Here is a 26,229-nt window from a genome sequence, read left to right as displayed (position 1 = left end):
GTCTCTTAGTTCCACAGTATTATCTTCTCAATATTAATTAATATCTTTATAGTATTATGCTAATTAATTCTATACAAGGGACCATCTGTACATAATGTTAAGGATTTGGTTCAGAATATTTGGTAATTCCCATTTACAAAAACATCGATAGAAACTGTGGATGGAAGATGTGTATTTTACATTTGCTTCTTCTTCCCATGCTTGCTCCATCTAGAGTCTGACTAATGGTGCTTTGATATCGTTTCTAGGGAGCTCAAGGGGAACGTGGTCCAGTAGGTTCTTCAGGCCCAAAAGGAAGTCAGGGGGATCCTGGGCGCACTGGTGAGCCTGGCCTCCCAGGTGCTAGGGTAAGGAAATTATAAAAAAAAGTCATGTCATTAATTTGCATAACATCTTACATTCCTGAGGAAGGCAGGGTACTTTATACGCTTAGCAAACTGCTATACAAGTTCTGTTTATACAAGCTATGTAGAGGGGTCACTTCTTCCACCACTTTAATGTCTTCAGCTTTGCGAGTAAAAAACGAACCCAACCTTGAGTTCAACGGGATTACTTTTGAAGTTACAGCTATTCGGGCATATCTGCAGAATGAATTACAAGTGAAAAGTTAAGACCCTGGTATTTGGCATAATTGATGATCCGAATAGGGGAGGCAGACCCCACAGAGAATGGGCAGATGATTTAGTTGGTTGGTGCGGAGCTAGTCTACAAAAACTAAGCCACTCTGCACTGGACAGGGAAAGATAAAAGGAAATAGTGAGGGAGGCATTGGACACCAATGGGCATTGAGCCCATGGTTGTTGTTGATGATGATGATGACGATGAAAGTGAAGCACATAAGTGTTTTCAGGATCAGGACTAAGGGCCTGATTCTCTTTCCCTTGAAATCAAAGGCAAGTCTCCCATTAATTTCAAAGGGAGCCAATTCTATTTAAATTAAATATAGACAATGCATTCCGCAGGAATGTAGGTATGTGAAACATGAGGTATTCAGAAAACATAGGTTGAAGGTCCAACCTTTGTTAAATGTGTTAATTGTTTTTAATATATTTGTGCTGTGCAGGGTGAGCTGGCATTGAAAGTTCCTGCAGAATAAATGTTTGGGGGGGGGGAGGGTTGGAATGTCCCATGCAAGAAGAGAGAGAAAATTCTAAGCATAAGGAGTAGCATGGAAAAAATGGTTGAGAGTGGGAGAAATAAAGAGGAGTGAGATGTTGGGAGGCTTGAGAGAAGAGTAGACAACAAATGGGAGAGTAAATAGGAGGAAATAAGAGCAGAGATGCAATTAGGAATAAAGTTGTGTTGAATTTTGAAGGTGAGCCTGAGGAGTTTGACTTTGACCATGCAGTAGGTGAGAGGAAGCCCCTGGAGAGACTCAGGGTACGTCTACACTACAGCGCTAGTTCGAACTAACTTAGTTCGAATTAGTTAATTCGAACTAAGCTAGTTCGAACTAACGTGTCTAGAACTAAAAACTAGTTCGAACTAGCGTTTTGCTAGTTCGAACTAGCAAGTCCACATTGAGTGGACTCTGAACAGGGCTTAAGGATGGCCGGAAGCAGTGCTGGCAGGGCATAAAAGGAGGACTTAGAGCATGGAGATGCTGTCTCAGGCTAGCCGAGGGCTGCGCTTAAAGGGTCCCGACCCCCACCCCGGACACACAGTTCTAAGGGGTGCCCCGCTTGCAAAGAAGTTCTGGCTTGGAGTGCCCTGAGTGCCCACACTGGGCACATCACACCACTCGGCCATCAGCCCAGCTGCACTTGCCGCAGGCTGCCATCTCGGGAGAGGGAGTAATTGGGGGGCTGCAGGAGAACTTCCACCCCCAGAAGCCCGCAGAGCCAGCCCAGTCCTCCCCATCGGGGGCTCGTACCCCATTCCTCCCTCACCTCCTTCCACTTACCCTTCCTTAGCCCCCCTTCTTATTGATGTACAAAATAAAGATAACGTTTCTTCCAACATTGACTCTGTCTTTATTGAAAAAAAACTGGGGGAGACTGGGAAAAGGAGGTGGGAGAGGGGAAGAGAAAGGCTGGGAGAGGGGAGGGCAACTAACATGATCAGGGGTTGGGAACAGGTCCCAGATGAAGAGAGGCTACAGAGACTGGGACTGTTCAGCTTAGAAAATAGGAGACGGAGGGGGGACAGGATAGAGGTCTCTAAAAGCAGGGGTTGGGTGGAGAGGGTGCATTCAGAAAAGTTCTTCCTGAGTTCCCATAAAGAAGGACTAGAGGACACCAAAGGAAAGGAATGGGTAGCAGGCTTGAAACTAGTAAGAGAAAGTTGTTCTTCTTCAGAAAGCAAATAGTTAACCTGTGGAACTCCTTGCTGCAGGAGGCTGTGAAGGCTACAACTAGAACAGAGTTTAAAGGGAAGTGAGATCAAGTGATGGAGGTTGGGTCCATGGAGTCCTATTAGCCAGAGGGTAGGAGTGGTGTCCCTGCCCAAAGTTTGTGGAAGGCTGGAGAGGGATGGCACGAGACAAATGGCTTGGTCATTGTCTTCGGTCCATCCCCTCCAGGGTCCCTAGGGTTGGCCGCTGTTGGCAGACAGGCTACTGGGCTAGATGGACCTTTGGTCTGACCCAGTACGGCCATTGTAAGCTCAGGGCTCAGTGTCGGGGGTCTCAGTGGACCCCCTTGATTTTCATGCACTCCTGGTCCTGGGTGGCCAGGCTGGCAGCTCTCCTGCCCTAGACGGCCACTTTCCTGTGCCTAGTGCGGAGATCGTGGACGAGGTCCACGATGTCCGCACTAGCCCAGGAAGGTGCCCGCCTCTTGCGGTCCAGGGCAAGCTCCCGGGAGCCGCCAGCCTGGTCCCGGCAAGAGGGGGTGGGCTGGGGGGCATCGGGTGGGTGGCTCTGTGCCGTGCCAGGTGCAGGGTCTGCTAGCTGGGTGCTGGCAGGCTTGCACCTGGCACGGGCACCGTAGCCAGCCCGTGCCCCTTTAAGGGGTCCGGGGCCGGGAGGGGGGCATAGAGTTTCCCTGGTGTTGGCCAGAGTGGCCACCAGGGAAACCTGGGGAGGGCTAGCCTCCCACTAGTTCGAACTAAAGGGCTACACAGCCCTTAGTTCGAACTAGCTAGTTCGAACTAGGCGTTAGTCCTCGTAAAATGAGGTTTACCTAGTTCGAACTAAGCGCTCCGCTAGTTCGATTCAAATTCGAACTAGCGGAGCGCTAGTGTAGCACCTATTAAAGTTAGTTCGAACTAACGTCCGTTAGTTCGAACTAACTTTGTAGTGTAGACATACCCTCCGAGAGGGGAGTAACGTACTTGAGTTAATGGCTTTTCACTGGTCATGCCACTTGAGTGAAAAATATTTCAGTGTGATGTTTATAAATATATATGGAGATATGCCTATCTCATAGAACTGGAAGGGACCTTGAGAGGTCATTCAGTCCAGTCCCCTGCCCTCATGGCAGGACAGAGTCCCATCCATGACAGATTTGCCCAAGATCCCTAAATGACCTTCTCAAGGGCTGAATTCACAACCCCAGGTTTAGCAGGCCAATGTGCAAACCACTGAACTATCCCTCTCCCCTAGTGAGTTGAGTAACTCACTACATTTGTTGTGCTCTTTTACAGTCCTTGCAATATTTTAGGATCACATACACTCATTCATTTATATCCATTGTTATGTTATCCTTTATTTTTTTAGGGTCTCACAGGAAATCCAGGTGTTCAGGGTCCTGAAGGAAAACTTGGCCCTTTGGTAAGTAGTATATGACCATGAGTTGGGCATGATTATTGGTCACTTCACCTGACATTATACATATGTCTCTCATGGAGCTGGAAGGGACCTTAAAAGGTTATCAAATCCAGTCTGCTGCCTTCATGGCAGGATCAAGTACCATTTCTGACAGATTTTCCCAAGATCCTTAAGTGGCCCCCTCAAGGATTGAACTCACAACCCTCGGTTTAGCAGGCTAATGCACCAACCACTGAGCTATCCCTCACTCCTTTGAAATACCACTTTCTTAGAAATTAGCATTCATAATCTTTCAAGATCAGAAGTGGGCAAGTGGTGGCTAGTAGGCCAGATCCAGCCCACCAATCCACTGGATCCGGCCTACAGCCGCCTCACCAGCATTCTCACTACAGAGTAGCTGCAGCCACTTTAAACAGCAGGCTGCTAATTGGTATGCAGTCTGAGGCAGGGAGGAGAAAGCTTCATGCACTGTACCTTCCCACAAGCAAAATCCCTCAGTTCCTATTGGCCAGTTTCTGTCCAATAGGATCTGAGAAATTTTGCTGGGGACTGGAGCAGTGAATTAAGCCTCCTCATTCTCCTCTCCTCCCCCCTTCCCTCCGTATGTTGGAGTAAAGGCATGTGGAGCAGCTCTCCCAGCACATAGGCAGGGATCGTGTCTCAGGTTCCTGCTGGCTGGGAGCCTAGGTGAGCACCTCCCAACTAGAGCCTGCCTCTAGCACCCCACCCCCACTTTACCCCTAACTACTTGTCCCAGGCTACCACCCAAACCCTCTGTATCCCATTTCCCCATCTCCTCCTGATCACAATTCTCTCCCAGACCCTGCACCCCCTCCTACATACCTCCTACATACTCCCTCCTACATACCACTGAGCTATCCCTCACTCATTTGAAATACCACTTTCCTAGAAATTAGCACTCCAGAATCCTTTCCTGTACACATACTCCTCTCTGACTCTGCACCTCATTCCCCTGCTTCAGATCATAATCCCCCTTCACCCAAATTCTCTTTCCGACCCCACACTCCCTCCTGCACCCCAGTCCTCTATCCCAAGCTCCCTTCTACACACACACCCTGCCATCCCAGACTCCCCCCTCTCATAAAACTGCAGCCCTTGACCACTTACCAAAATTTTGGAATGGTCTCCCATTAAAAATTATTGCCCACCCCTGCTCAAGATGGCATTCCTTCTAAATGCCAGCAAAAGGAAGTCATTTAACACTAAATGAGTCAGTGCAAATTAGTTCTCTTAGGTTTTATGAATACCACGGTATATGCTGTGTGTGGCTATCCTAAGGGATTTAAACTCTTGTGAGCTCAGTGTTTTCTCAGCTCTGTTGAAAAGACTTATTTTTACATAATTCCCAGCTAGCTTCATCAAGCCTGTCTATAATTGCATTGAAGATGATTGAAAGGCAGAATTGTCTCTCTGGCATATATTTTAAAGACATTTTAATGGAACAGCTACAATAGAAATAATAAAAGAAAGCAGAAATGAAATAGAAATACATAAACTTTATACAAGTACTATTAAGAGGGTAAGTATATAACAATAACAATGCTAAAGGTTAGAAAGTTTTTGTATTTGAAAGGGTAGGTTAATATTGGATTAACCAACCTGAAAACAAAAGAATTCTAGCACTAAATTTCCCTGTTGGATATGCTAGTGTTCAAATAATCTATTTTTATACACTTGTGCAAGTCCCTTTTCTTATCTGTTCCTACCTTTTTACATATGATTATCAGGCTAGCAGCACAGAACCAAATATTGAGCTCTAACTGAATAGGCCTATCCAGTACTGTGGTACCATTTTAAGGCACTCATTCCCTTAAAGTAGCCTAAGGGTCTATTCCAGCTCCTATTAAAACCAATAGAAAGACTTTGGTTGCCTTCATTAGGCACTGGATCAGGCCCTGATAGAATTAGGAGTTAGATTTTTACTGATGAAAAGCCTTATGGAAACTCAGGGAAGAATATCAGTAATGTGATGTACAGGCAGTCCCCGAGTTACGCGGATCCGACTTATGTCGGATCCGCACTTACAAACGGGGCTTTTCTCGCCCCAGAGGATGTGGCCGGCGGGACCACCCAGACGTGCTGAGATCCCACCGCCCTCATCCTCCGGGGCAAGAAAAGTTGCTCCGCGTCTCCCTGGTCTGCTGGGAGGGGGGAGCCCAGCAGACCAGGGAGCCGCGGAGGACCCATGCAGCGGGAGCGCCCAGACGCGCCGCTGTCCCACCCGGGTCCTCGGCGGCTTTGCTCCACGTCTACCTGGTCTGCTGCTCCCCCCCAGCAGACCAGGCTTTTCTCGGGACGCCTGGGGCAAAACAGCTGGGGCGCTGCCGGTTGGTCCCACAGCGCCGCGCCATGGCTGAATCAGGACGCCTGGGGCAGAGCAGCTGGGGTGCTGCTGGGTTGGTCCAGTAGCGCCGCTCCTCGGTGCTACTGGACCAACCCAGCAGCACCCCAGCTGCTCTGCCCCAGGCGTCCCCAAGTCAGCCGCTGCTGAAACTGACCAGCGGCTGACTACAGGAAGCCCGAGGCAGAGTTGCTCTGCCCCCGGCTTCCTGGAATCAGCCACTGATCAGTTTCAGCAGCAGCTGACTTGCGGACACCTGGGGTAGAGCAGCTGGGGTGCTGCTGGGTTGGTCCCTGCACCACTGAGGTGCGGCGCTGCGGAGACCTACCCGGCAGCGCCCCAGCTACTCTGTCCCAGGCATCCTGTTGAAACTGATCAGCAGCTGATTCCAGGAAGCTCAGGGCAGAGAAACTTTGCCTCGGGCTTCCTGTAGTCAGCCGCTGGTCAGTTTCAGCAGCGGCTGAATCTGGATGCCAGTTCCGACTTAAGTACAAATTCGACTTAAGTACAAACCTACAGTCCCTATCTTGTATGTAACCCGGGGACTGCCTGTAATAAAGGATTTATATGTCTAGGGTGCACCAGGAGAAGATGGACGTCCAGGCCCAGCGGGTTCCATAGGAATTAGAGGTCAGCCAGGCAGCATGGGCCTTCCTGGGCCAAAAGGCAGCAGTGTGAGTACAATGTCCACTAATTGGATTCTAATTAGGTAGCTTGCCTTATTTTCAAAGCTAACTATGTTTTCCCACAAATTAGGGTGACCTTGGAAAACCTGGAGAAGCAGGTAATGCTGGAGTCCCTGGGCAAAGAGTGAGTATCATTGTTATTCTTTATGCTGATTAAAACAAAATGTATTTATCTGTCATGTATGTGCATTTTACAATGCCTCTTCATTTGGTGTCACTGTAGGGTGCTCCTGGCAAAGATGGAGAAATCGGTCCTTCTGGTCCTGTTGGTCCACCTGTAAGTTAGCTTTGCAATATACTGACTTGTTGTCTTATATTGGCTCCCATCATTGTACTATCTGAGCAGCTCCCAAGAGTAGAAGTCACAACAAAGCAATGGCTTTCTTTACCGATATAGAGATCATTCCTGTTCTGCACCAATTTTTGCCAAATTAAATCAAATTTAATGCAATTGCTCTTGAACACAATTTGTAATATGTTGACTCATTTTAATTTTAGTTTTATTAAGGCCAAATGAACTTAACATTATCTCTCAAAAAATATAAGTGGTTAGGAACATTTACATATTCTCTCCCTTTTGCCTCTTACAGATTTCTTAAATATCCATTGCAAAGAGTTGTATGTAGAGAACATGAACTCATGTTGTGCTTCTCCTCTCCTCACTCTATGCTCTGTTTTGGAGAACTAAGGCTTACAGGGTATGTCTACACTACCCCGCTAGTTCGAACTAGCGGGATAATGTAGGCATACCGCAATTGCAAATGAAGCCCGGGATTTGAATTTCCCGGCCTTCATTTGCATAAGCGGGGCGCCGCCATTTTTAAATCCCCGCTTGTTCGAACCCCATGCAGCGCGGCTACATGGGGCACAAACTAGGTAGTTCGAACTAGGCTTCCTAGTTCGAACTACCGTTACTCCTCATTCCACGAGGAGTAACGGTAGTTCGAACTAGGAAGCCTAGGAAGCCTAGTTCGAACGAGCGAGGATTTAAAAATGGCAGCACCCCGCTTATGCAAATGAAGCCCGGGAAATTCAAATCCCGGGCTTCATTTGCAATTGCGGTATGCCTACATTACCCTCCTAATTCGAATTAGGAGGGTAGTGTACACATACCCACAGAGATTGATTGTGCAACCCTTACTCCTTGTTCTGTACTAATGATAAGTTACCACTCAGCTAGTCCTGTTGTTTTTAATGGGGCTACCTGTTCAATAAGGTAATGTTTGCTGTGAGTAAGAGTGGTAGAATCAGGCCCTGGATTAACTTAATTTTGATATTTAATTGCTTTATCAAATAAAAATAATTGAATAACAATGCACCATTAGATTTCAAATTCTGGATGAAACATAATTCAAATAACCTATCCAGCTTTTTAGCTGAATGTGTGAAAGGGAACTAAGAAAGTTTTTGATTTTTTTTGTATGTTAACACTTCAGATTTTAATCTCCTGAGTAAGGAATATATATTTCAATGTGCTGCTATTTTCTTCATTGCTAGAAAGAAGTATGCATACATCATAATAAAATTGAATTCTCTGTGTGTTCCACAGCTGTTTTTCTGTTATTGAAATGTTGATGAATGAGTGTCATTAGTAAAGTAAAATGTATTGTACTTTCCAAGTAGATGTGGAAAATATGTATTTTTCTATCCCTTCATCAGTATACATCTGCATAAGTTTCCAGTGATCCTGTATAGCACCAGTTGGTGATTCCAGCACATACATTTATGAAAGACATTTCAAGAATCAAATTTCTATTAGAAATGCTAAAAAAGGTATAGTTCTATAATAAAAGCCCTTCTACTATTAATGTTAAAAATTGTAAGAGGCAAAATTCTCTGCTAATGCAAATAGGTGCATCTGTCTTGAGGATAGTGGAGCTAAGTTTGTTTATAGCAGCAGTTAATTCAGCTCAGGATCTTAAAGAGGTACAATCTGTTCTTGACTAAATTTTATTTTTCAGCTGAAATGGAGTGGGTAAGTAATAATACTAATACTAATAAAGTAGGAAATGTGATCCCATGAGCACAATCAGGCAGAGAACATGAAGGTGGAATCCAGCCATTCCCCTACATTATACAGTTCATTTTTTTCCTAGGGTTTAGCAGGAGAAAGAGGAGAACAAGGCCCTCCAGGTCCCACAGGCTTTCAGGTATGTGCACCAAGTGTTCGTTTACATAAATAATTCATACTTCCTTTCTTTCTTTGTAATCTACAGAAATTTGATAGCATGATGTTAAACAAGGGTCTCTAGAACAAAGAGCATGTTGTTCAAACTAATTAGTACAGTCATTTCAGCAGCCACATGTTAACAATATTTTTCTTTAAAATGTTTAAAATACAATTTCTGTAGGTCATGATAACATTTTAGGATTGGCTGAGCCCAAGCAGAGTATCTAGGTTTATCAGAATTTAAGATTTTCAAAGCCAATAGATATCCCAGAGCTGAACAAATCAGTGGCTTTGATATTGTCAAAGTACCACCCCTTTGTATAGAAAAGTCTTATTCATCTGCACTGTATACTCCTATTACTCCTATCATCTCCTTTTATTATGTATCACTACTTGTCTAATTACTTCTCTTGGGATCTTGGAAGACATGATCCGGCATATATGTGAAAGCACAGGTCTTATTCTTGGTGTCCTGTTTAAATTTTTTGGCATACACAGTGACATTTCCATTTATTTTCTTTCAGGGCTTGCCTGGGCCACCAGGTCCTCCAGGGGAAGGAGGAAAACCAGGCGATCAGGTAACTTCTTTTGTAACTTAATGTGTGTGTGACAAGTTTTGTGTGCTTAATTCAATGGTTTTACCTTCTTCCATTTGATTTGTTCTCTTTCCAGTCCTCCAGGGGCTAGATTCTCCCATGCTGACATACAACAAGTAATATCCACAGAACCCTATAATGACTGTGTATTGAGTAAGATACTACTGAACATGAGTAAAAGTAGCAGAATCTGGTGTTCTGACTGGATTGGATTATCTCTGTTCAGCATGGAAACACTGCATTCAGAACCACTTATCTACATTGAAACCACTAAGAGCTACTGAATGAAAATATTATTCCCTGTTCCTATATCTACCAGCATGTAATGTGTAACATTTTCCTTCCAACTTGTGTTTTTTTTTCTCACCAGGGTGTTCCTGGAGATCCTGGAGCTGGTGGTCCATTAGGTCCAAGGGTAAGTATTTTCCTCAAGTACTAGACATTCCTATCAAGTCTCCTTGATACTATTATGACACTTTGCAACCTTGAAACACGCAATGTAACACATTTATGCCTTAGTTTACCTGTTAGTAACATGATTATAAAAGTATATACCTTTTATGCAGCTAATCAAGAACAATGCACTCAGAGTCCTCTGGGTTCTCTGTGAAACTCTGCTAATTAATGTTTATACTGCAGGTTAAGATCTTTGGATGGAAGGCACTTTATGTTGCATAGCATGAGTGAATAATATTACGATAGTACTGTACCATTTCATGCACCTCACAAGAGATTTTTATTGTGGCCAAAAGCACATACTTTGTTGTTTGTTCATCTTGGCATAAACCATTCCTTAGAAGAAGCATTCTAGTACTCCATGTTTAATGTATAATGGATCTGCGTATTACCAGATATTTTACATATAACTGTTTTATAGGGAGAACGTGGCAATCCAGGAGAGAGAGGAGAACCAGGGTCAGCAGGACTTCAGGGTGAAAAGGGTATGGCTGGAGGTCATGGTCCTGATGGTCCAAAGGTAAATTACAGAAGAAATGTGTGTTGATTTAGTAATTGTATTTAATATTCTGTTCCGTTGCAATATTCTCCTGGGAGAGTCATCTTGTTTTCCTGAAGGCTCCAGGTGGACAACACTCTAGCAATTTTAATCAAAGACATTTCAGTAGAATAACAGCAATATAATGAAGAATACTAAGAATATTGTTGAGAAATCACAACAATTTAATGAGAACAGTATTAAGACATTTATTGAATATAGTACACTGAGTGATGTTGCCTTTGTTTGGAGAATCTAGCCCATTTACAGTGTATGGGACAGTCCCTTTCTGGTGTCTGGATCCTTAGTGCTCCACCAGCACATAGGAGCACTAAGGTTGGTGCAGTTGGCCAGGAGAGAATACACCTAAATGAAGTGGGATCCCTTGGTGGTACAGAGTTGCCACAGTAGGTCCTGTGCCACTATGTCCTTTTCAGAGGACACAGTTTGGAGGAAAGAGAGAAAAAGCCAGGACATCCCTTCCCTGGACAATCACAATGTGCCACAATGGGCCATGGGCAACTGGTGTAATGAAGGCTGATCTTACTTACTCCAGGGAACCTGTCCAACATCCAATGAGTCTGTCTTAGAAGGTTGCACATAGTTGTGGTGGGCAACCTGTGGCCCATGGGCAGTATGTGGTCCATTGAGGTTCTATGTGTGTACCATGAGACATTTTGTTCGCTGTTGCTTATGCACAAGGTTGCCAGATTCCTGGTTTCTGTCTGCATAGCTTTTTTCCTGCTAGTATTACAAAAGTGACATGTATGTAAAACAGGACACGTGAAGTGATGTGCATGCTGATTGCACAGTACACTGTGTACTTCTTCTACCTCCAATCAAAACACCGGTATGGTTCAATCAGCATACCTTGCAAGTACTAGATATGTATGCGCAGTTACCAATACTACCCTATCTCAGGAGATGATCTTGATTATGACAATCTTATGGCTCACTGAGTTGAAAGAGGGCCACTCATGTGGCCCACTCACTAGCCTAAGTTGCCCATCACTGGCCAAGAGCCACTTTAGCTTCCCTCCTCCATCTCTGCGCCCCCCCCCCTTCATTCATGCACCCAAGATTCATGGCTATTTTTTTCAAAGCATTGGTGATAAATTCTAAAACAATAATGTAATTAATTAATAATTCAGCTCTGCAACTTTGTTTCCTGAAAAATGTTTGGATATGAACAAGAAAGATGTTTAAGAGCAAATTAGTACTTGTAAGTGTCCTCCTGAGGCATACTCATAGGCACAGATGGTTCTTCCCTCTAATGACCAAGAAACCTCAACTTAATAGGAAGTAATTTGTTTTTTATTCATTTCAGGGTAGTCCAGGCCCCACTGGGACTCCTGGTGATCCAGGCCCTCCAGGTCTTCAGGGTATGCCTGGAGAAAGAGGTATTGCTGGAACTCCTGGCCCCAAAGGTGACAGAGTAAGTCTGTTTATTATTGCTCCTTTAATTACTAAACAGAAGTACATCTTTCTTGATAATTTTGTAGTTGCTCTGGTATATAAATGACTTGCACTTTCTGGATACTCTCCACAGGGTGGCGTAGGGGAGAAAGGTTCTGAAGGTACAGCTGGCAACGATGGTGCAAGGGTAAGAGAACCTATTTCTCTCTCTTCGAAATAGTAATGGAGCTGCTAAGCAACACAGTGTTTCTCAGCTCCAAAAACAAAATATATTCAGTATGTTGATTATATAGGTTATCCATTAGTTCCAGGAATTCAGAGATTATGTTGGGAATGGAGAGGTGAGAACAAGTCTTATCTCATCAGGAGTGTACTCCCCATTGAAAGATAATGCAGAAAGGCAAGATGCAAGTTGGAAAGACTAGAGACCCATTATTACCCTTGGCAATACCTAGTGCATTCCCATCTTTAACTACTTTTGCTCATTAAAATATTTGCACATAGAAAGAGAGCTATTATTTTCAGAGTACAAAAAAGCACAGTATTTACACATGAGTACATTTCAGAATTGAGATTCAGTGGAAAATAGCGAGTGCAGACTAATTGCATCATGCAGTCTGAATGTTTTGAGATCAGAAGGACGATGTAGGTGCAGGTCATAGAAAAAGTAATTAAGGTCCTTATGTAGATAATAATATGTAATTTTGAAAAAGGCAATCATGCAGTTTTAAGCAAGTGTTAGATACCACTGATGTGGCTGACTTAATGTACCAACTGTATACATACACTCTTACCCAGACATCATCTGAAAGCTTATTATGCCTGCTTTAAATGAGGTAGCTCTCAAGTGGTGGTGTTAGCATAGAAATGGGGATAAACAATGATACTGTCAAAATGTTTAAATGGCCACTTTGAAATATTTGCATTATTGTCTGTTAGTTTGATGACTATAAGAACTATTTCAAGACATAAAATTGGACCTCAAAGCATCACAACAGCAAGTTAGGCCAAAACAAAATCTAATAATGAATGTGTACAAGTTCATTTGAGTGTAATAGCATTAAGGATGCTAGTCAACATAAGTACTGTCAGTATTGTTCATCAGTATGATCTTTGTGCCAAGTATGTGGGTTACGTGAGCCAAGCATGTGCAGGAAAGATACCCAGACTCTGTTGACTGTGCAGCAACCTCTTCAGGCACAAATAAGATCTTGTAGAAACTCAGATTCCATGGGCACTTGAAGAATACAGGGAGTGGTTTATCATTCAATTTTTCCACCATATTTCAGTGGTGAGCCATGTTCTATTTATCTATCTGCAGACTTTCAAATTTTTGTTTGCCTTGCATTGCAAGGCAACTCTCCTTGCATGGCTGGCGTTTGGCCAATGACTTGTCCTTTTAGATGACTAGCTGGAGGTGCAAGCAAGTCAGGTCACTATGGGTCTTTTCTTCTTGCTCTGGTCACACAATACTGCTGCCAACTTCCTTATTGCAGAAATTGTGGCTTGTCCATCACTTTCTCTCAGTTTGGCAAGGTCTCTGAAATGGTAAGTTCCCTTTGTTTTGACATGAAATACAGTTTCCTCCCCAGTACCATTAACAGGGATGACACAGAGTTACTCCCTGTTAGTGAATACACAGGAGGAGGTATGTTGTGGAAGTCAGGAGCAAGCATGTCACAAATTGCATGCAGAGGTGTAATGTGACATTTGTCGTGTTGGTAATGAAGCTTGTTTCAATCCACGTTTCTGTGTATTCCACTTTTTAGAAAATACTGCACAGCAAGACCCACACATTTGTGCTGGGTGACTTAATTGCTATGGATCTTTTGACACCAAGAGACCCAAAAACTGTATTGGCACATGCAGCATTCAGAAGAATTCTTGTGTCTACTTCCTCTTGAGTAATATATAAGTCTTGGGCTTCTCCAACACTCCTACTGGAGATGGACTTTGCTACTTCTTCATTGGAAAAAACCTCCACAAAGAGGAGTATTTGGTGTACTCCCCAAGTGCAATTTGAACAATATATTCATAGATGAATTTTACAAGTGATGTCATATTGGAGCCTACATTTAAAAACGTTTTCCATAGAGGCACAGGGCATCCACCAGTTTTCTGGTATTTCTTGCATCCATTTATGGATTTTGTCCAGTGTTGGCTTTCCGTTTTCACAGAGTTACTGTCAAAGAATTTAATTGCAGGCCAAATCCTTTTAAGATCTGTCTCAAGTAGTCAACAACTGATTCACTGAATGTGTGGAATTTGTCTCCAGCCATCATTTGTATGATAGTCAATTACAGTTGAGGTGCTTGAATGCAAGCATTTGATCTACAGTACAAACTTCATAGACATGAGATTCAACAAGGTCTAGCAGACCTGAATCTCTGTAAAATTTCCTGATATGTGCAACAAAACTGCACAGAGTGTGAAAAACATGTACATGAATTATATTGGTACCAGGTTCATTTGGGAGAATCCATTTCACTTGCAAAGCAACAGCATAAAGCCACTGATCCTTGGTCAGAGTGGGATGCTGCTGTCCTAGAACTGCTGTTATTTCCTTGTACTTGGTCACTGTAGTATAGCTGTGGCTATGTCCGCTAGTTTGAAAGAGGTACATATGGAACTGTCATGTAGATGATCTTATTTGTTGCAAGCTTGTGGGTGTAGTGTGTCAATTAAATTGCAAGACTTATGGTACAGATTTATGATACAAGTGTGGAGGAAGGCTTGTGTGCAGAGGCATGATAATTTTGGAACTTCTAATACTATGTGCTCCTCATTTGAAAGACCCTTTCTTTGAATGTCTTCTCAAGGATAATAACGGTTGTTTGCTGAATTATATGCCTCTTTATCTATTAATCTGCATCAACTGGGGCACACAAAGAGCTGACCTCTCTAAACCACAGTCACCTGGCTTTGGATAATATATTCCAAGGAGTTCACTGTGGCTATTTCAGACCAAAGAATGTGAGCGACATTATACAAAACCATTTGTTCATATGAAAGATGTTCATTAGGCTCACTCTCCACAAGAGCATCTACAAAAATTCTTGGATGACTTAAGTTTCTGCTTCACATTATTAGCTTCAATAAGTAATGTTATTTTACTTCATAGAACAAAGGCAGACTTGCCTTGTCTCTGGCGTGCATGGAATTAAATTACAGAACCATGGTGTTTTCTAATCTTGCCTGAAATTTGCTATTGGAGTAGCCTGCAATTTCTGCAGAAGGGAAGTAAGGCTGTACATCTTTTTGAAGCAGCTTGGACAGGAGAAGAACCTTCTTGTACATATGATCCACTGATAAATCGCTGTCTTCAGGGTAGTGTAACTAGATTGCTTTGCTTTAAGATTTGTTCTACTCAAGTAGGAAGAAAGGCATGTTGAGTGGAAAGCCGCATCTTTGGCAATCAAGTCCTACCCTAAAATTCTGCTCAACATGTCATCAGCTCCTTTTTTGACGTGCTGCCTCCCTTATACTGGTTGTGCTCTCAAATATTTCTGTTTTATGATGTTGTCTTTCTCCTGTATTTTTCTCAAGCAAACAATGCAACAGGACCAATCATTGGAGGGCGTGTTTGCTTTGGTTGCTATGGAAGCAGATGAACATGATACTCTGATCAGATGTAGAGTCCAATTTCTTTCATAATGGGTTCAGTACAACTCTGGTTGAAAGTGATAAATTCTTCCAACACGAGTTGCTTCTCACAGTTTTGCATTGTTTTGATTTTCTTGACAAATACCATTTTTTTCTGAGTTTGCCGAGAGCCTTTTTTCTCCATGATGTAAGCATTAAAGGCCTTGTATCCACCATGTCATCATGTACTTTAACTTCCCAGTAGGGTAACATTGCCAAACTGAATTGTTAGTATTACCATTGTCACCATTTTTCATTTTGCACATGTATACATATTGTGCTAAATTAAACATCAATTAGTACCAAAATTGTAATTTTGTTTAGAAAGCTACTTTTTACAGAATCTGTTCTAGAATATTTCAAAGACTAGTACTGCGCACATAGGCAATTACACACCAGGCAGATGAGATGATGCATTGGATGTATAAAAGCATACAACTAGAAAATCTTTACATTAGGAATTCACATACATTTGATATCCATTCACTAGGTAGTATTAGCTATGGGCATGCAATCTAGTGCTATGATGCCCAGCCTCGAGTGTGAGACTGATCTGGTCAGCAAATTTCAGTTGAAAAAAAAAAAACCCATTATTCTTGTGAGCTACTTTGACAATTAAGAAAATGCAGAGTGAAAACATTTCATTGTCTGAGTGTTAATTAAACTCCAAAAATATGGTCCCTTTTGAGAATTGCTGTATGCCTTTGTGAGGTAGTGGTCAAGTGAGTGTGAGTATAATGAACTACTTTTTAGATCCTTCTGCAGAAACACACTTGCAGATAGCCCTGATGACTATTTAGATATACTAATTATGATTTTCCTTCACTGGAAGCAGAATGTCAAATTATTTGTCTATAATAAAAACTCCCTATTCACAATGCTGCAGTGCTATCTGTGCCATGTGTTACATAAATACACTGAAATTTAAAAAATGAAAAGCTATTCTATCATTTTCAATGCTCCACTTACAGGCTATCTGGCTATTGTTGCAGACTGACTAAATGTTGTAATAGATATGTCTGGGTGGAGAAATAGATTGGAATTGACTATCCTAAATGTCATACAAAAGGGAACAAGAATACTTTTCAGGAGAGGTTGCATGGTAGCAATAAATGAGTCTTCATAAGTAATTTATTCGTTATTTTTTTTAAAGAGGTAAGCACTTGATAGCAAGGAAGTGCAGAGGTCTGAAGGGACTTTGTGAGAATGAAAGGAAAAGTATTTTTTCATGTCCTGAAAAGGGAAAATAAAGGACTTTTTGAACATTTGGTGTTTTTCATAAATCATGTGTAAAAGAAAAAAATAGTCCAAAGAGAGCAGAGTTTTTAAGTGCAGACTGTATTGCTATGAGAAGCAAATTAGTAGGCAAGTTTCAATGAACAGGGTTACTTAGGCTGTAAGTACTAAATTAAAATAAAATCCAAACAGTATTTCAAGGAATTTCAAGAAAGCAAAAATGCAGATGGAAACAGAAAATAAGTCTGGATCCCAGGAATTCTGAATCTTTACTCTTCTCACTGAAACATCTCCTATTGTGTTGTTCAACAGGGTCTTCCAGGTCCAATAGGTCCAACAGGTCCAGCAGGTCCCACTGGTGAAAAGGTAATTTTTATACAGAGCTAGTTGACATTTTCCTATTGAATTCTAAAAAAAACCCCATGTTATTTTCGTGTTTGCTGCTCTTCTGTTAAGTGACTTTGGAAATAACATCCTGTTCACTTTATTTAAAGGGTGAACCTGGTCCTCGAGGTTTAGTTGGCCCCCCGGGCTCCCGTGGAAATCCTGTGAGTAAACATATCTGTGTTATTTATTATGGAGCTCATATTGAACACCATTCATCAGTGTCCAGTTATTTCTCTTTCCTGCTTTTGTTCTTTTATCATCTCCTCCTCTTTTCCTTGTACCCTCCCCTACACCAAGTGGCTCTTCAGATATAACCTGCAGTTCTTGCTTTGCTGCTGTGAACCCATAAAACTGACTGCAGCAGCAGGCATTCAGATCTTATTCATCGGGTCATAGATGTCAGGTAACCTGACTATAAGGCTTCTAGGACTTTCCTCACAGTTGAAAACCTTGTGCCATATGCTCCTTATCTTAATGACAAGAGCCTTTTTTAAAAGCATGCCCCTAACATGTACTATGTTTATGTATGTTGAGAAGCAAGAGGGGTGGAAAGAAGTATAATAATTCCAATTATGTTGTATTATCCTTTTCAATGTATTTCAGAGCTGGGATTATTTATGATGATTTGGGCACTACAGTAGCAATCCCAAGGTCTGGCACCAGGGCAAAGACAACCCGTCTTTGCATTCCCTAATCCCTGAACCGGCTGGGGCTTTATTCTGCCCCCATCACGAATTAGAGCTTGTCCTTAAAAGTGTAAATAGGAGCAATCGTAACACCAGCTGGGCAGTGCTGTAGTGCAGCAGCATTCAGGCTCTCCCCATCTCCCGTAGCTACACACAGTGAGGAACCCTCAGCTGTGCACTTATGGTAACTTTACAGTTCCTTTTGGTCCCATAATTGTAGAATCATATGGTTAGTGAAACCAACATATATTTTTATCTCAGTCCAGCAGAATGTAATAATATCACCAAAAATGAATACATAAGGCAAATTCAGCATTTGGCCTACAGAGTTATTTAGTTGGATGTACCTCAAATGGCTAGTTGGTTAGTTTTAGAAGTTTTAGCCTTCTTGGTTATACCACATGACACTACTTAAAAAGCCAGCTATGCAATTATAGTTAGTATAGCACACATATCATTATAATTATAAATGGAAATGTTTAGATCCTTTTTTCTACCTTGTTGTGTAGTTTTTACTGAATACGACAAGCCTTTTATACCACATGAAGCATAACCATTCTTAATTTCTTGACCAGGGTTCCCGTGGTGAAAATGGCCCAACTGGTGCTGTTGGTTTTGCTGGTCCTCCGGTAAGTGTCTTATGATTCTTGACCATTTCCTTTAATCACAAACTAATTTTAAAAGCTCTTTAACCATTTATGTTTAATGGAGTCTAAGCCATTTTGAAGTATTTCTGGATCATAGATTTCTCTGTTTCAAAAACCACTTTTCCTTTTTTCCTGATTATTCCATGTAAAATAGTGCAGGCACTGCAAAATAATTTTGCTGACAAGATTAACTAGATTACATATTTTAAATATATGAAAATGTTTCCTTTTAAATTAAATAAGGGAAACTACCAAGTGTCATCCACTGAAAGGTAGCAAAGACTAGCAGTGGTGTTTGGAATACACGAGGAAACTGGCAAGGGTCTTCATCAATACTATTATAAAAGGAGAGGTGCCTATCACACCGTCTGCCGTAGAGAACATTTGAGAATACACTGGAAGATTTGAGCAGTTTCTAGAAAATGCCAGAGTGAGTGAGAAATGATGAGTTGAGGGGAACCCTGCTCTGTGGTGGGTGGCTCAGCAGGCCAGGTTAGGTGGGACACTGCCAGGGCCTCTCCCCCCAGGCTGCCATTGGCAGGGGTTTGGGGTAGGGCTCGGTGCCTCTCCAGCAAGTAGCCGGCAGGTGTGGCGGGGAGTTGGTGGTGGTTGTAGTACCATGTAGACCTGTGCCTGCTAGGGCGGGTGGCTCATGGCCCAGGGTTCTGCACTGTTCCTGTGCCATGGGGGTAGCAGAGCACAGTGGGGGCAGCACCTCACAGTCCAGCAGGCAGCTGCTGCCACAGCACAATGACTTCTCCGAGTGGCACATCGGGCCCAAGGACGAAGAGAAGCAGGAGATGCTGCAAGTGGTGGGACTAGCAGTAGGTTCCTGCCCATCACAGCCATCCCTCCCTCGTCCCCCTGTGCCAGTGGCCCCCATGTCTTCCCACACCCTGCCCTCCCCCTTGCCTGCCCCCCGTGTTGTCTGTTCCTTCGTCCCACCTCGCTGCCACATTCTCCCATCTCTGCCACCCCTCAGTCAGTTGCACTGCATTCATGAGGCAGGGCTTGGCTACTGAAAATAACTGGGAGACCTGCGAGTGCAGAAACCTTTCCCACAAGTCTAACTTGGGATCCTGCAGAGTTTCAGGGCACCTTGAAAATGGCCTCTTTCCTCCCTAATAATTTCCTCCCTGAACTTCTGGGATGGAGAGGTAGGCATCTACGTCCTTTGGAGAAGAGACAGTAAGACAGGTAGTGAGAATTTAATCCCTTTAAGATTAGACATGTGAGATATGGAGATGAAGAATGAAAAGAAATTCTAAGATTTTAAGAAAAGGGAAATATAAACTAATAAACATTTTTTATAGAATATGGTTAACTGATTACACAGAATTTCACATAAAACACTTTTGATCCAGTAAGATAGTGGCAAACTATTACAATTTACTGTTGCTGTCCCATTGAGCTTACATATCAGTCTATGTGCTGGACTGATTAGTTCACCTCTTTTTAATGCCCTCAAAGGTTCCTGTAGTGTATATTGCCTTTCCAACTGGAAAGGTTTGGTGATCTCCAACCTGAACTGACTTTTTTATGTTACTTTTTCATAGGGTCCTGATGGTCAACCAGGTGTGAAAGGTGAACCTGGGGAACCTGGACAGAAAGGAGATGCTGGATCCCCGGGACCCCAGGGCCTTTCTGGGTCTCCTGGCCCTCCAGTAAGTAAAAGAATAAACTGAAGAAAAACAATGACCAGTGTCAATTTTGTTAATTTTAAATGTTCTTTGCTGTTCATTATGATCCATCTGTTTCTCATTTTTAGGGCCCTCATGGTGTTCCTGGTCTAAAAGGTGGTCGAGGTACTCAGGGTCCACCTGTAAGTACTTTTTATTTTTCTGATTAGGTTGATTAATGCAATATAACCATTTTACACTAGGGATATGGGTATTATTTTGGTGGATATGTTTACATCTTTTTTAATCTGTGCTGTATTGCATATTTAGTACTTACATCCATTATATCAGTGACCCTAGAAAATTTTGTATAACCAGTGCCAGATTTCTTTCTAGTGCTAATGTCAAAATGTACTTCTAGGGTGCTACAGGATTCCCAGGATCTGCTGGAAGAGTTGGACCTCCTGGACCTACTGTAAGTCAATTCAAGACATATTCTTAGAGGTACATTTTATAAAATGGTAGTTAGAAACCTGAACACATCAGAGAATCATAGATATTGGAATTTGAAAAGTTTGACAGTATTCATAACTGATCTTTGTGCCCAGGCTTGCCTTGACTTCAGTGTATGCAGGATTTGGTGTGAAATCAAACAAAGCCTCATAATTGTGGGCCTGATCCAATGCCTGTTGACATCAGTGGAAGTCTTTCAGTTTCTTTCAGCACACTTTGGGTCAGGCCCTGAGACAGCTGAACAGTTGAAAAAAAAATCCCAGGTCATGCAAAGTTTCCTGTCTTATAATTATTGATGTGGGGCAAATTTTCTGTACAAGCAACAGGCCCTTTCTTGTGCTAGCTCATCAGTGAAACTGCTCACACAGTGTAATTAAAAAAAAAACCAGACAAGGGAAAAAGCACATTTTCTGTTTAAACTTTTCTCAGTTACACTGTGATTTAATTTCCTCATATTTGGCTTGACAAGTTAAGATCCATTCCTGTCTGTGTTTATTAATTACACATAACAACATTGCTCAAGTTCAATTTGTGGTGGTCATATGCTATATAACAAGTGAAGTGATGTCAGAGCACATTTGTTAATACAACACATGCTCTGAATAAACAGGAATGTACATTGCCATTCTTTGAAGAAATGTAGGGAATCCATGCACATATAGGCTACGTCTACATTGGCCCCTTTTCCGAAAGGGGCATGCTAATTTGACAGGTCGTAATAGGGAAATCCGCGGGGGATTTAAATATCCCCCGCGGCATTTAAATAAAAATGTCCGCCGCTTTTTTCCGGCTTTTAGAAAAGCCGGAAAAGAGCGTCTACACTGGCCCCGATCCTCCGGAAAAAAGCCCTTTTCCGGAGGATCTCTTATTCCTACTTTGAAGTATTCCTACTTTGAAGTAGGATAAAGAGATCCTCCGGAAAAGGGCTTTTTTCCGGAGGATCGGGGCCAGTGTAGACGCTCTTTTCCGGCTTTTCTAAAAGCCGGAAAAAAGCGGCGGACATTTTTATTTAAATGCCGCGGGGGATATTTAAAACCCCCGCGGATTTCCCTATTACGACCTGTCAAATTAGCATGCCCCTTTCGGTAAAGGGGCCAATGTAGACGAGCCCATAGAGTATTTTATGTTACTCTGAGTCTTCAGAGACCTCCCATTACATGACTGCCATTTCGGAATTTCTTCTTAAAGTGGGCAATTCCCATGACCGATGTGATTTCTATAGTATATATGTCACATTGGGCATGACATAAATAAGAAATTAAAAGAATGAGAACTGGTTCTGTTCAAAAGCATCAAAATAATTTATGTGGAAAGTGAAAATGGATACACAATGTTGTCGCTGGTATGAGTGGAGAAATTTTGAATGAATATTTGTGGAATTTTATGGCACTAATTCCCCAGCTTTAAATAGAAAGATTCCTTTTCTTGAGGAGGGAATCCAAAATGGCATAAAACTTAGAGATCATTTGCAAGTCTTGGGAGTCTGTCACACATTATTAAAAGAAATCTCGGTGTCAGTTGCTGTATCATAATATGCTCACATGCTGGCCCTTCCTCTGTAGTTATTTATTTTTAATTAATCACAACACAGTCCTAATTTCTATTGTAATTGCGGTCTTTTAATGTTGCTAGGGAGCTCCAGGGCCTGCTGGGCCTATTGGTGACCCAGGAAAAGAAGGCCCTCCAGGTCTTCGTGGTGATCCAGGTGCTCATGGTCGAGTGGGAGATCGAGGACCAGCTGGGCCACCTGGTGGCCCTGGAGACAAAGGAGACTCAGGGGAAGATGGGCAACCTGTAAGTGCTTTTGTCTGTATATTTGCTTTTTAGCCGTAGAGCTTTTTAATGAGTTATTTATTGAAATGCCCAATCTGTGTGTCTTCTTGAAAATAAGAATAGCCTCTATACAAATTCACAATATTATGTGTTCTATAGAGAATGTATTTTTAAATGCACTTTACCTTTCTATAGCATTTTCTGATATTCCACACTCTGCTTCATGTCCCCTTTTGCAGATTCTGCAAATACTCAGTGCATATTTGATAAGTAAAAGGAACAACTCATAGTGCACATTGTCATAATATTGCTTTATGTAAAAAAGAGGTTTTGATGGTAGTAATTCCTTCTAGATTAATTTAATTTCTAGAGATTCTGCCTCATTGTAATTGATTCAAAATTTATGATAACCCTTTTGCATTCTTTATCAATGTCAGGGTCCAGATGGCCCCCCAGGACCTGCTGGAACTACTGGTCAGAGAGGTATTGTTGGTATGCCAGGTCAGCGAGGTGAGAGAGGCATGCCTGGCCTACCTGGTCCTGGTGTGAGTAGCAACTCTATCAATATTTCACCTGGCAACACTGTTTGAAGTGTTTTACTCACCTTTGTGAGATCATGCACCCTCCTTCTAGCTCTTATATAGAAACAGGACCATCTTGGAGGATTCTAATTGTGTAAAGAATTAGTGGCATTGTGTCTATGGGTATGGTTAATAACTAAATGACACATCTATGGGATGAAGAATGGAATCCACCAGACATACACCTTGTCCAAATGAGCTAAAGGAAAATCTTTAATCACAGTGTTTCACAATGTTCCAAATCTGGAAATGGAGCCAGCTCCGGCATTAGGATGGCAGGATAAGTGACACATGGGAAATAGGGAGGTGGGGTGGGACTTGGAATGGCTTAGCAGATAGGGCTTTCACCTGGGATGTTTCATTAAGCAATTTTAGAAATCAAACCAACCACTTATATGCCTACATAAGAACTCAAGTCTGACCTTTATGACTTTTAGTTTTTTAGCCCACATTATGACTTTTAGTTTTTAGCAGGCTAACAAAGTCACTTGAGCAGAATGAAATTCTGTTGGGGTATGTCTATATTTGCACTCTCTTTTGAGAGAGGGATGCAAATGAAGACATTTGAAATTGCAAATGAAGCTGGGATTTAAATATCCACACTTCATTTGCATAATCACATTATGGCGCTATTTTGAAATACAAAATACGGTGTAGATGCAGTTATTTTGGGAGAACACCCTTCTTCCAAAATAACCGTTAAACCTCATTTTATGAGGAATAAGGGTTATTTCGGAAGAAAGGTGTTCTCTCGAAATAACCGCATCTACACTGCGTTTTGTATTTAGAAATAGCACTATTTCAAAATAGCGCCATAACGTGATTATGCAAATGAAGCACAGGATATTTAAATCCCAGCTTCATTTGCAATTTCAAATGTCTTCCTTTCCATCTCTCTCTCGAAAGAGGGTACAAGTGTAGACATACCCTTGGAGACACATGAGTGGGACTCATATCTTGTAATTAGTAGTTACAATTGTCAATGAACTTTTCAGCTTCCAAAAATTCTGGTTTTTTCCTTGTATCATTCATCCCATTTGAAAGCTCAATGAGTGGAAAAAATTATCTCTTTTAGTGTAGTGATTCTTGAAAGGGATGACATTCTTGAGAAACTTGTTTATACAGTTATACAAATAGTTTACCGTCTCAGCCAGAGCTTATTTCAAGGTTGCTAATCAGAAGTGATGTTGGTCTGGAGATGGATGGTTGGGCTCAATAAAAGTTCAAGCCAAAAATTATGTTTAGTCTGTGTTAAGTTACTCTGGAGGCTTGCGAGGCTCCAAGTTGGTCCAACAATCAAGTAAGCATTAGTGCACCAAGAATCTTCCATAATAAAGGATATGGTCCTTTTAAAGCTCCAATCAGAATGCTGACTTCAAACCACAGTTCTTAGTTGATAAAAGAGTACTCCCCTAGATTGGTTAATTAATTTTAAAAGCACGATTAAATTGCTTAGTACTATACAACAAATGAAAAGGATAACAAAATCTGTTCATACACATTCTTCCATCCTGAAGTTTTAAAAGCTACAAATGTTGCTAGTGCTTCAGACTGGATTCATAATCATGAAGTTTAACAATTGGTGATATTTTCTATTGAGCTGTCTTTGCATTTCATTACTTTCTATAGGTGATAAGGTATTTCTTTTTTTTTTAGGGCACCCCAGGAAAACAGGGTCCAACAGGGCCACCTGGAGATAAAGGACCCTCAGGACCTGTTGGCCATTCAGGTCCCACTGGTCCAGTAGGTGAACCTGGTCCAGAAGTAAGTACCGTGGCTTAGTAACAGGCAAAAGTATCAGGCTTACTGTAATTATTTAAGGAAAAAAAGAGCTTGAACTTCCCAGTCCATTATTGGGAAAATATAATATTGTTCCCTGCAACTCACACTGTTAACTAAGCATAGTCTTATTTTTTCCTTTCACATTTGCAGGGGCCTGCTGGTAATGATGGTACTCCTGGACGAGATGGAGCTGTTGGAGAACGTGTAAGAATGTGTTTCTACTGCTAAACCATTGCTGTAAATCTCCATTCTATTCTGAGTGTGTGGCAGATTCTTTCTCTTGCATGGATCCTAGGGTCTCCCTACAGAGAGCCTGTGAAGAATTCACATTCCAACCCCAAACCAGGACTCTGATGGGCTGCAAAAGACTGCAGATTTCAAAGCTGGGGAACCCTAGCTAAAAGCCTCCTTCCCTATCTTGAGATAGGGATGCAAATGTAGGCATTCGAAATAGTCAATGAAGCAGGGATTTAAATATCCCGCACTTCATTAGCATAATCTCTCCTGTGTGCTATTCTGAATGCCATTTGATTTGAAAGTGAAAGTGCGCTCTGGGCTATGTTAGTTCAAATCAAACCTCTTGGTTCAAACTAATGGTACTCCTAATTTTTTGAGGAGTAACATTAGTTCAAACCAAGGGGTTTGATTCAAACTAATGCAGCCTGGAGTGCACTTCCTGGTTTGAATCAGCTGGAGATCAGAATAGCGCATGGACAAGATTATGCTAATGAAGCGCAGAATATTTAAATCTCCGCTTCATTAGCAATTTCGGTTGGCTACATTTGCATCCCTATCTCGAGATAGGGAGCAAGTGTAGACATACCCATGGAGCTCACTCTTGAGAGCTGCCAGCAAGAATATTCCAACTAATTCCAATGGTTAGACTAAAGTGTAGAGATAGAAAATCCTATGCATGTCATTTGGTTCCATCTTTTAAACATGCGGTAAATAAATTGTGTTTATTTGTAGGGTGATCGTGGTGAGCCAGGACCTGTCGGGTTGCCAGGTGCACAGGGTGGTCCAGGAACTCCAGGACCAGTGGGCCCTACAGGAGAAGCAGGGCAAAGAGGTGAACCAGTAAGTAGGGACTTTATTTCAAATGCTTTTGCAAGCTTTATGTGTGACTGTACTATGATTTTGGACATATAACATGAACAGATGTGCGATAAGTGTATGCTGTATTGCTTCCTGTAACATGTCTATGCATTTCCATGTAGGGCTCTCGAGGACCAATGGGTCCACCTGGTCGTGCTGGAAAACGAGGCTTGCCTGTAAGTTCCATGTGGTTTTCTTTACTGTTACCCAAACCAAATTGTTTTTACATGAAATGTTACCAAAAGAGCAAGAAATATAGGGCTAGAAGACTGAATAATGACTTGAGCTTTAGAGAACTGACTCCTATTGACTAGTGAATCCTTCCTGAGTTATAT

The 26,229-nt window shown here is 42.0% G+C and overlaps 1 protein-coding gene across 1 annotated transcript in view; it reads left to right on the top strand.

Annotated features, from left to right (window-relative positions):
* Positions 1-26,229, top strand: part of COL5A2 (collagen type V alpha 2 chain) — a 204,759-nt gene that overhangs the window by 159,513 nt on the left and 19,017 nt on the right. The window contains exons 25-47 of the mRNA XM_006115382.4: positions 249-347; positions 3,659-3,712; positions 6,647-6,745; positions 6,828-6,881; positions 6,981-7,034; positions 8,854-8,907; positions 9,452-9,505; positions 9,894-9,938; positions 10,401-10,499; positions 11,845-11,952; positions 12,067-12,120; positions 17,124-17,177; positions 17,306-17,359; positions 18,460-18,513; positions 20,088-20,195; positions 20,300-20,353; positions 20,572-20,625; positions 22,296-22,457; positions 22,874-22,981; positions 24,674-24,781; positions 24,950-25,003; positions 25,769-25,876; positions 26,017-26,070. Coding sequence (XP_006115444.2) covers positions 249-347; positions 3,659-3,712; positions 6,647-6,745; positions 6,828-6,881; positions 6,981-7,034; positions 8,854-8,907; positions 9,452-9,505; positions 9,894-9,938; positions 10,401-10,499; positions 11,845-11,952; positions 12,067-12,120; positions 17,124-17,177; positions 17,306-17,359; positions 18,460-18,513; positions 20,088-20,195; positions 20,300-20,353; positions 20,572-20,625; positions 22,296-22,457; positions 22,874-22,981; positions 24,674-24,781; positions 24,950-25,003; positions 25,769-25,876; positions 26,017-26,070 — 1,746 coding nt within the window. The remainder of the gene's footprint in view (positions 1-248; positions 348-3,658; positions 3,713-6,646; positions 6,746-6,827; positions 6,882-6,980; positions 7,035-8,853; positions 8,908-9,451; positions 9,506-9,893; positions 9,939-10,400; positions 10,500-11,844; positions 11,953-12,066; positions 12,121-17,123; positions 17,178-17,305; positions 17,360-18,459; positions 18,514-20,087; positions 20,196-20,299; positions 20,354-20,571; positions 20,626-22,295; positions 22,458-22,873; positions 22,982-24,673; positions 24,782-24,949; positions 25,004-25,768; positions 25,877-26,016; positions 26,071-26,229) is intronic.

Source organism: Pelodiscus sinensis, chromosome 7, assembly GCF_049634645.1.
Source record: "Pelodiscus sinensis isolate JC-2024 chromosome 7, ASM4963464v1, whole genome shotgun sequence".
NCBI lineage: Eukaryota > Metazoa > Chordata > Testudines > Trionychidae > Pelodiscus > Pelodiscus sinensis.
Note: the sequence above shows the minus strand (reverse complement) of the source record. Positions and strands in the feature narration are given on the sequence as shown.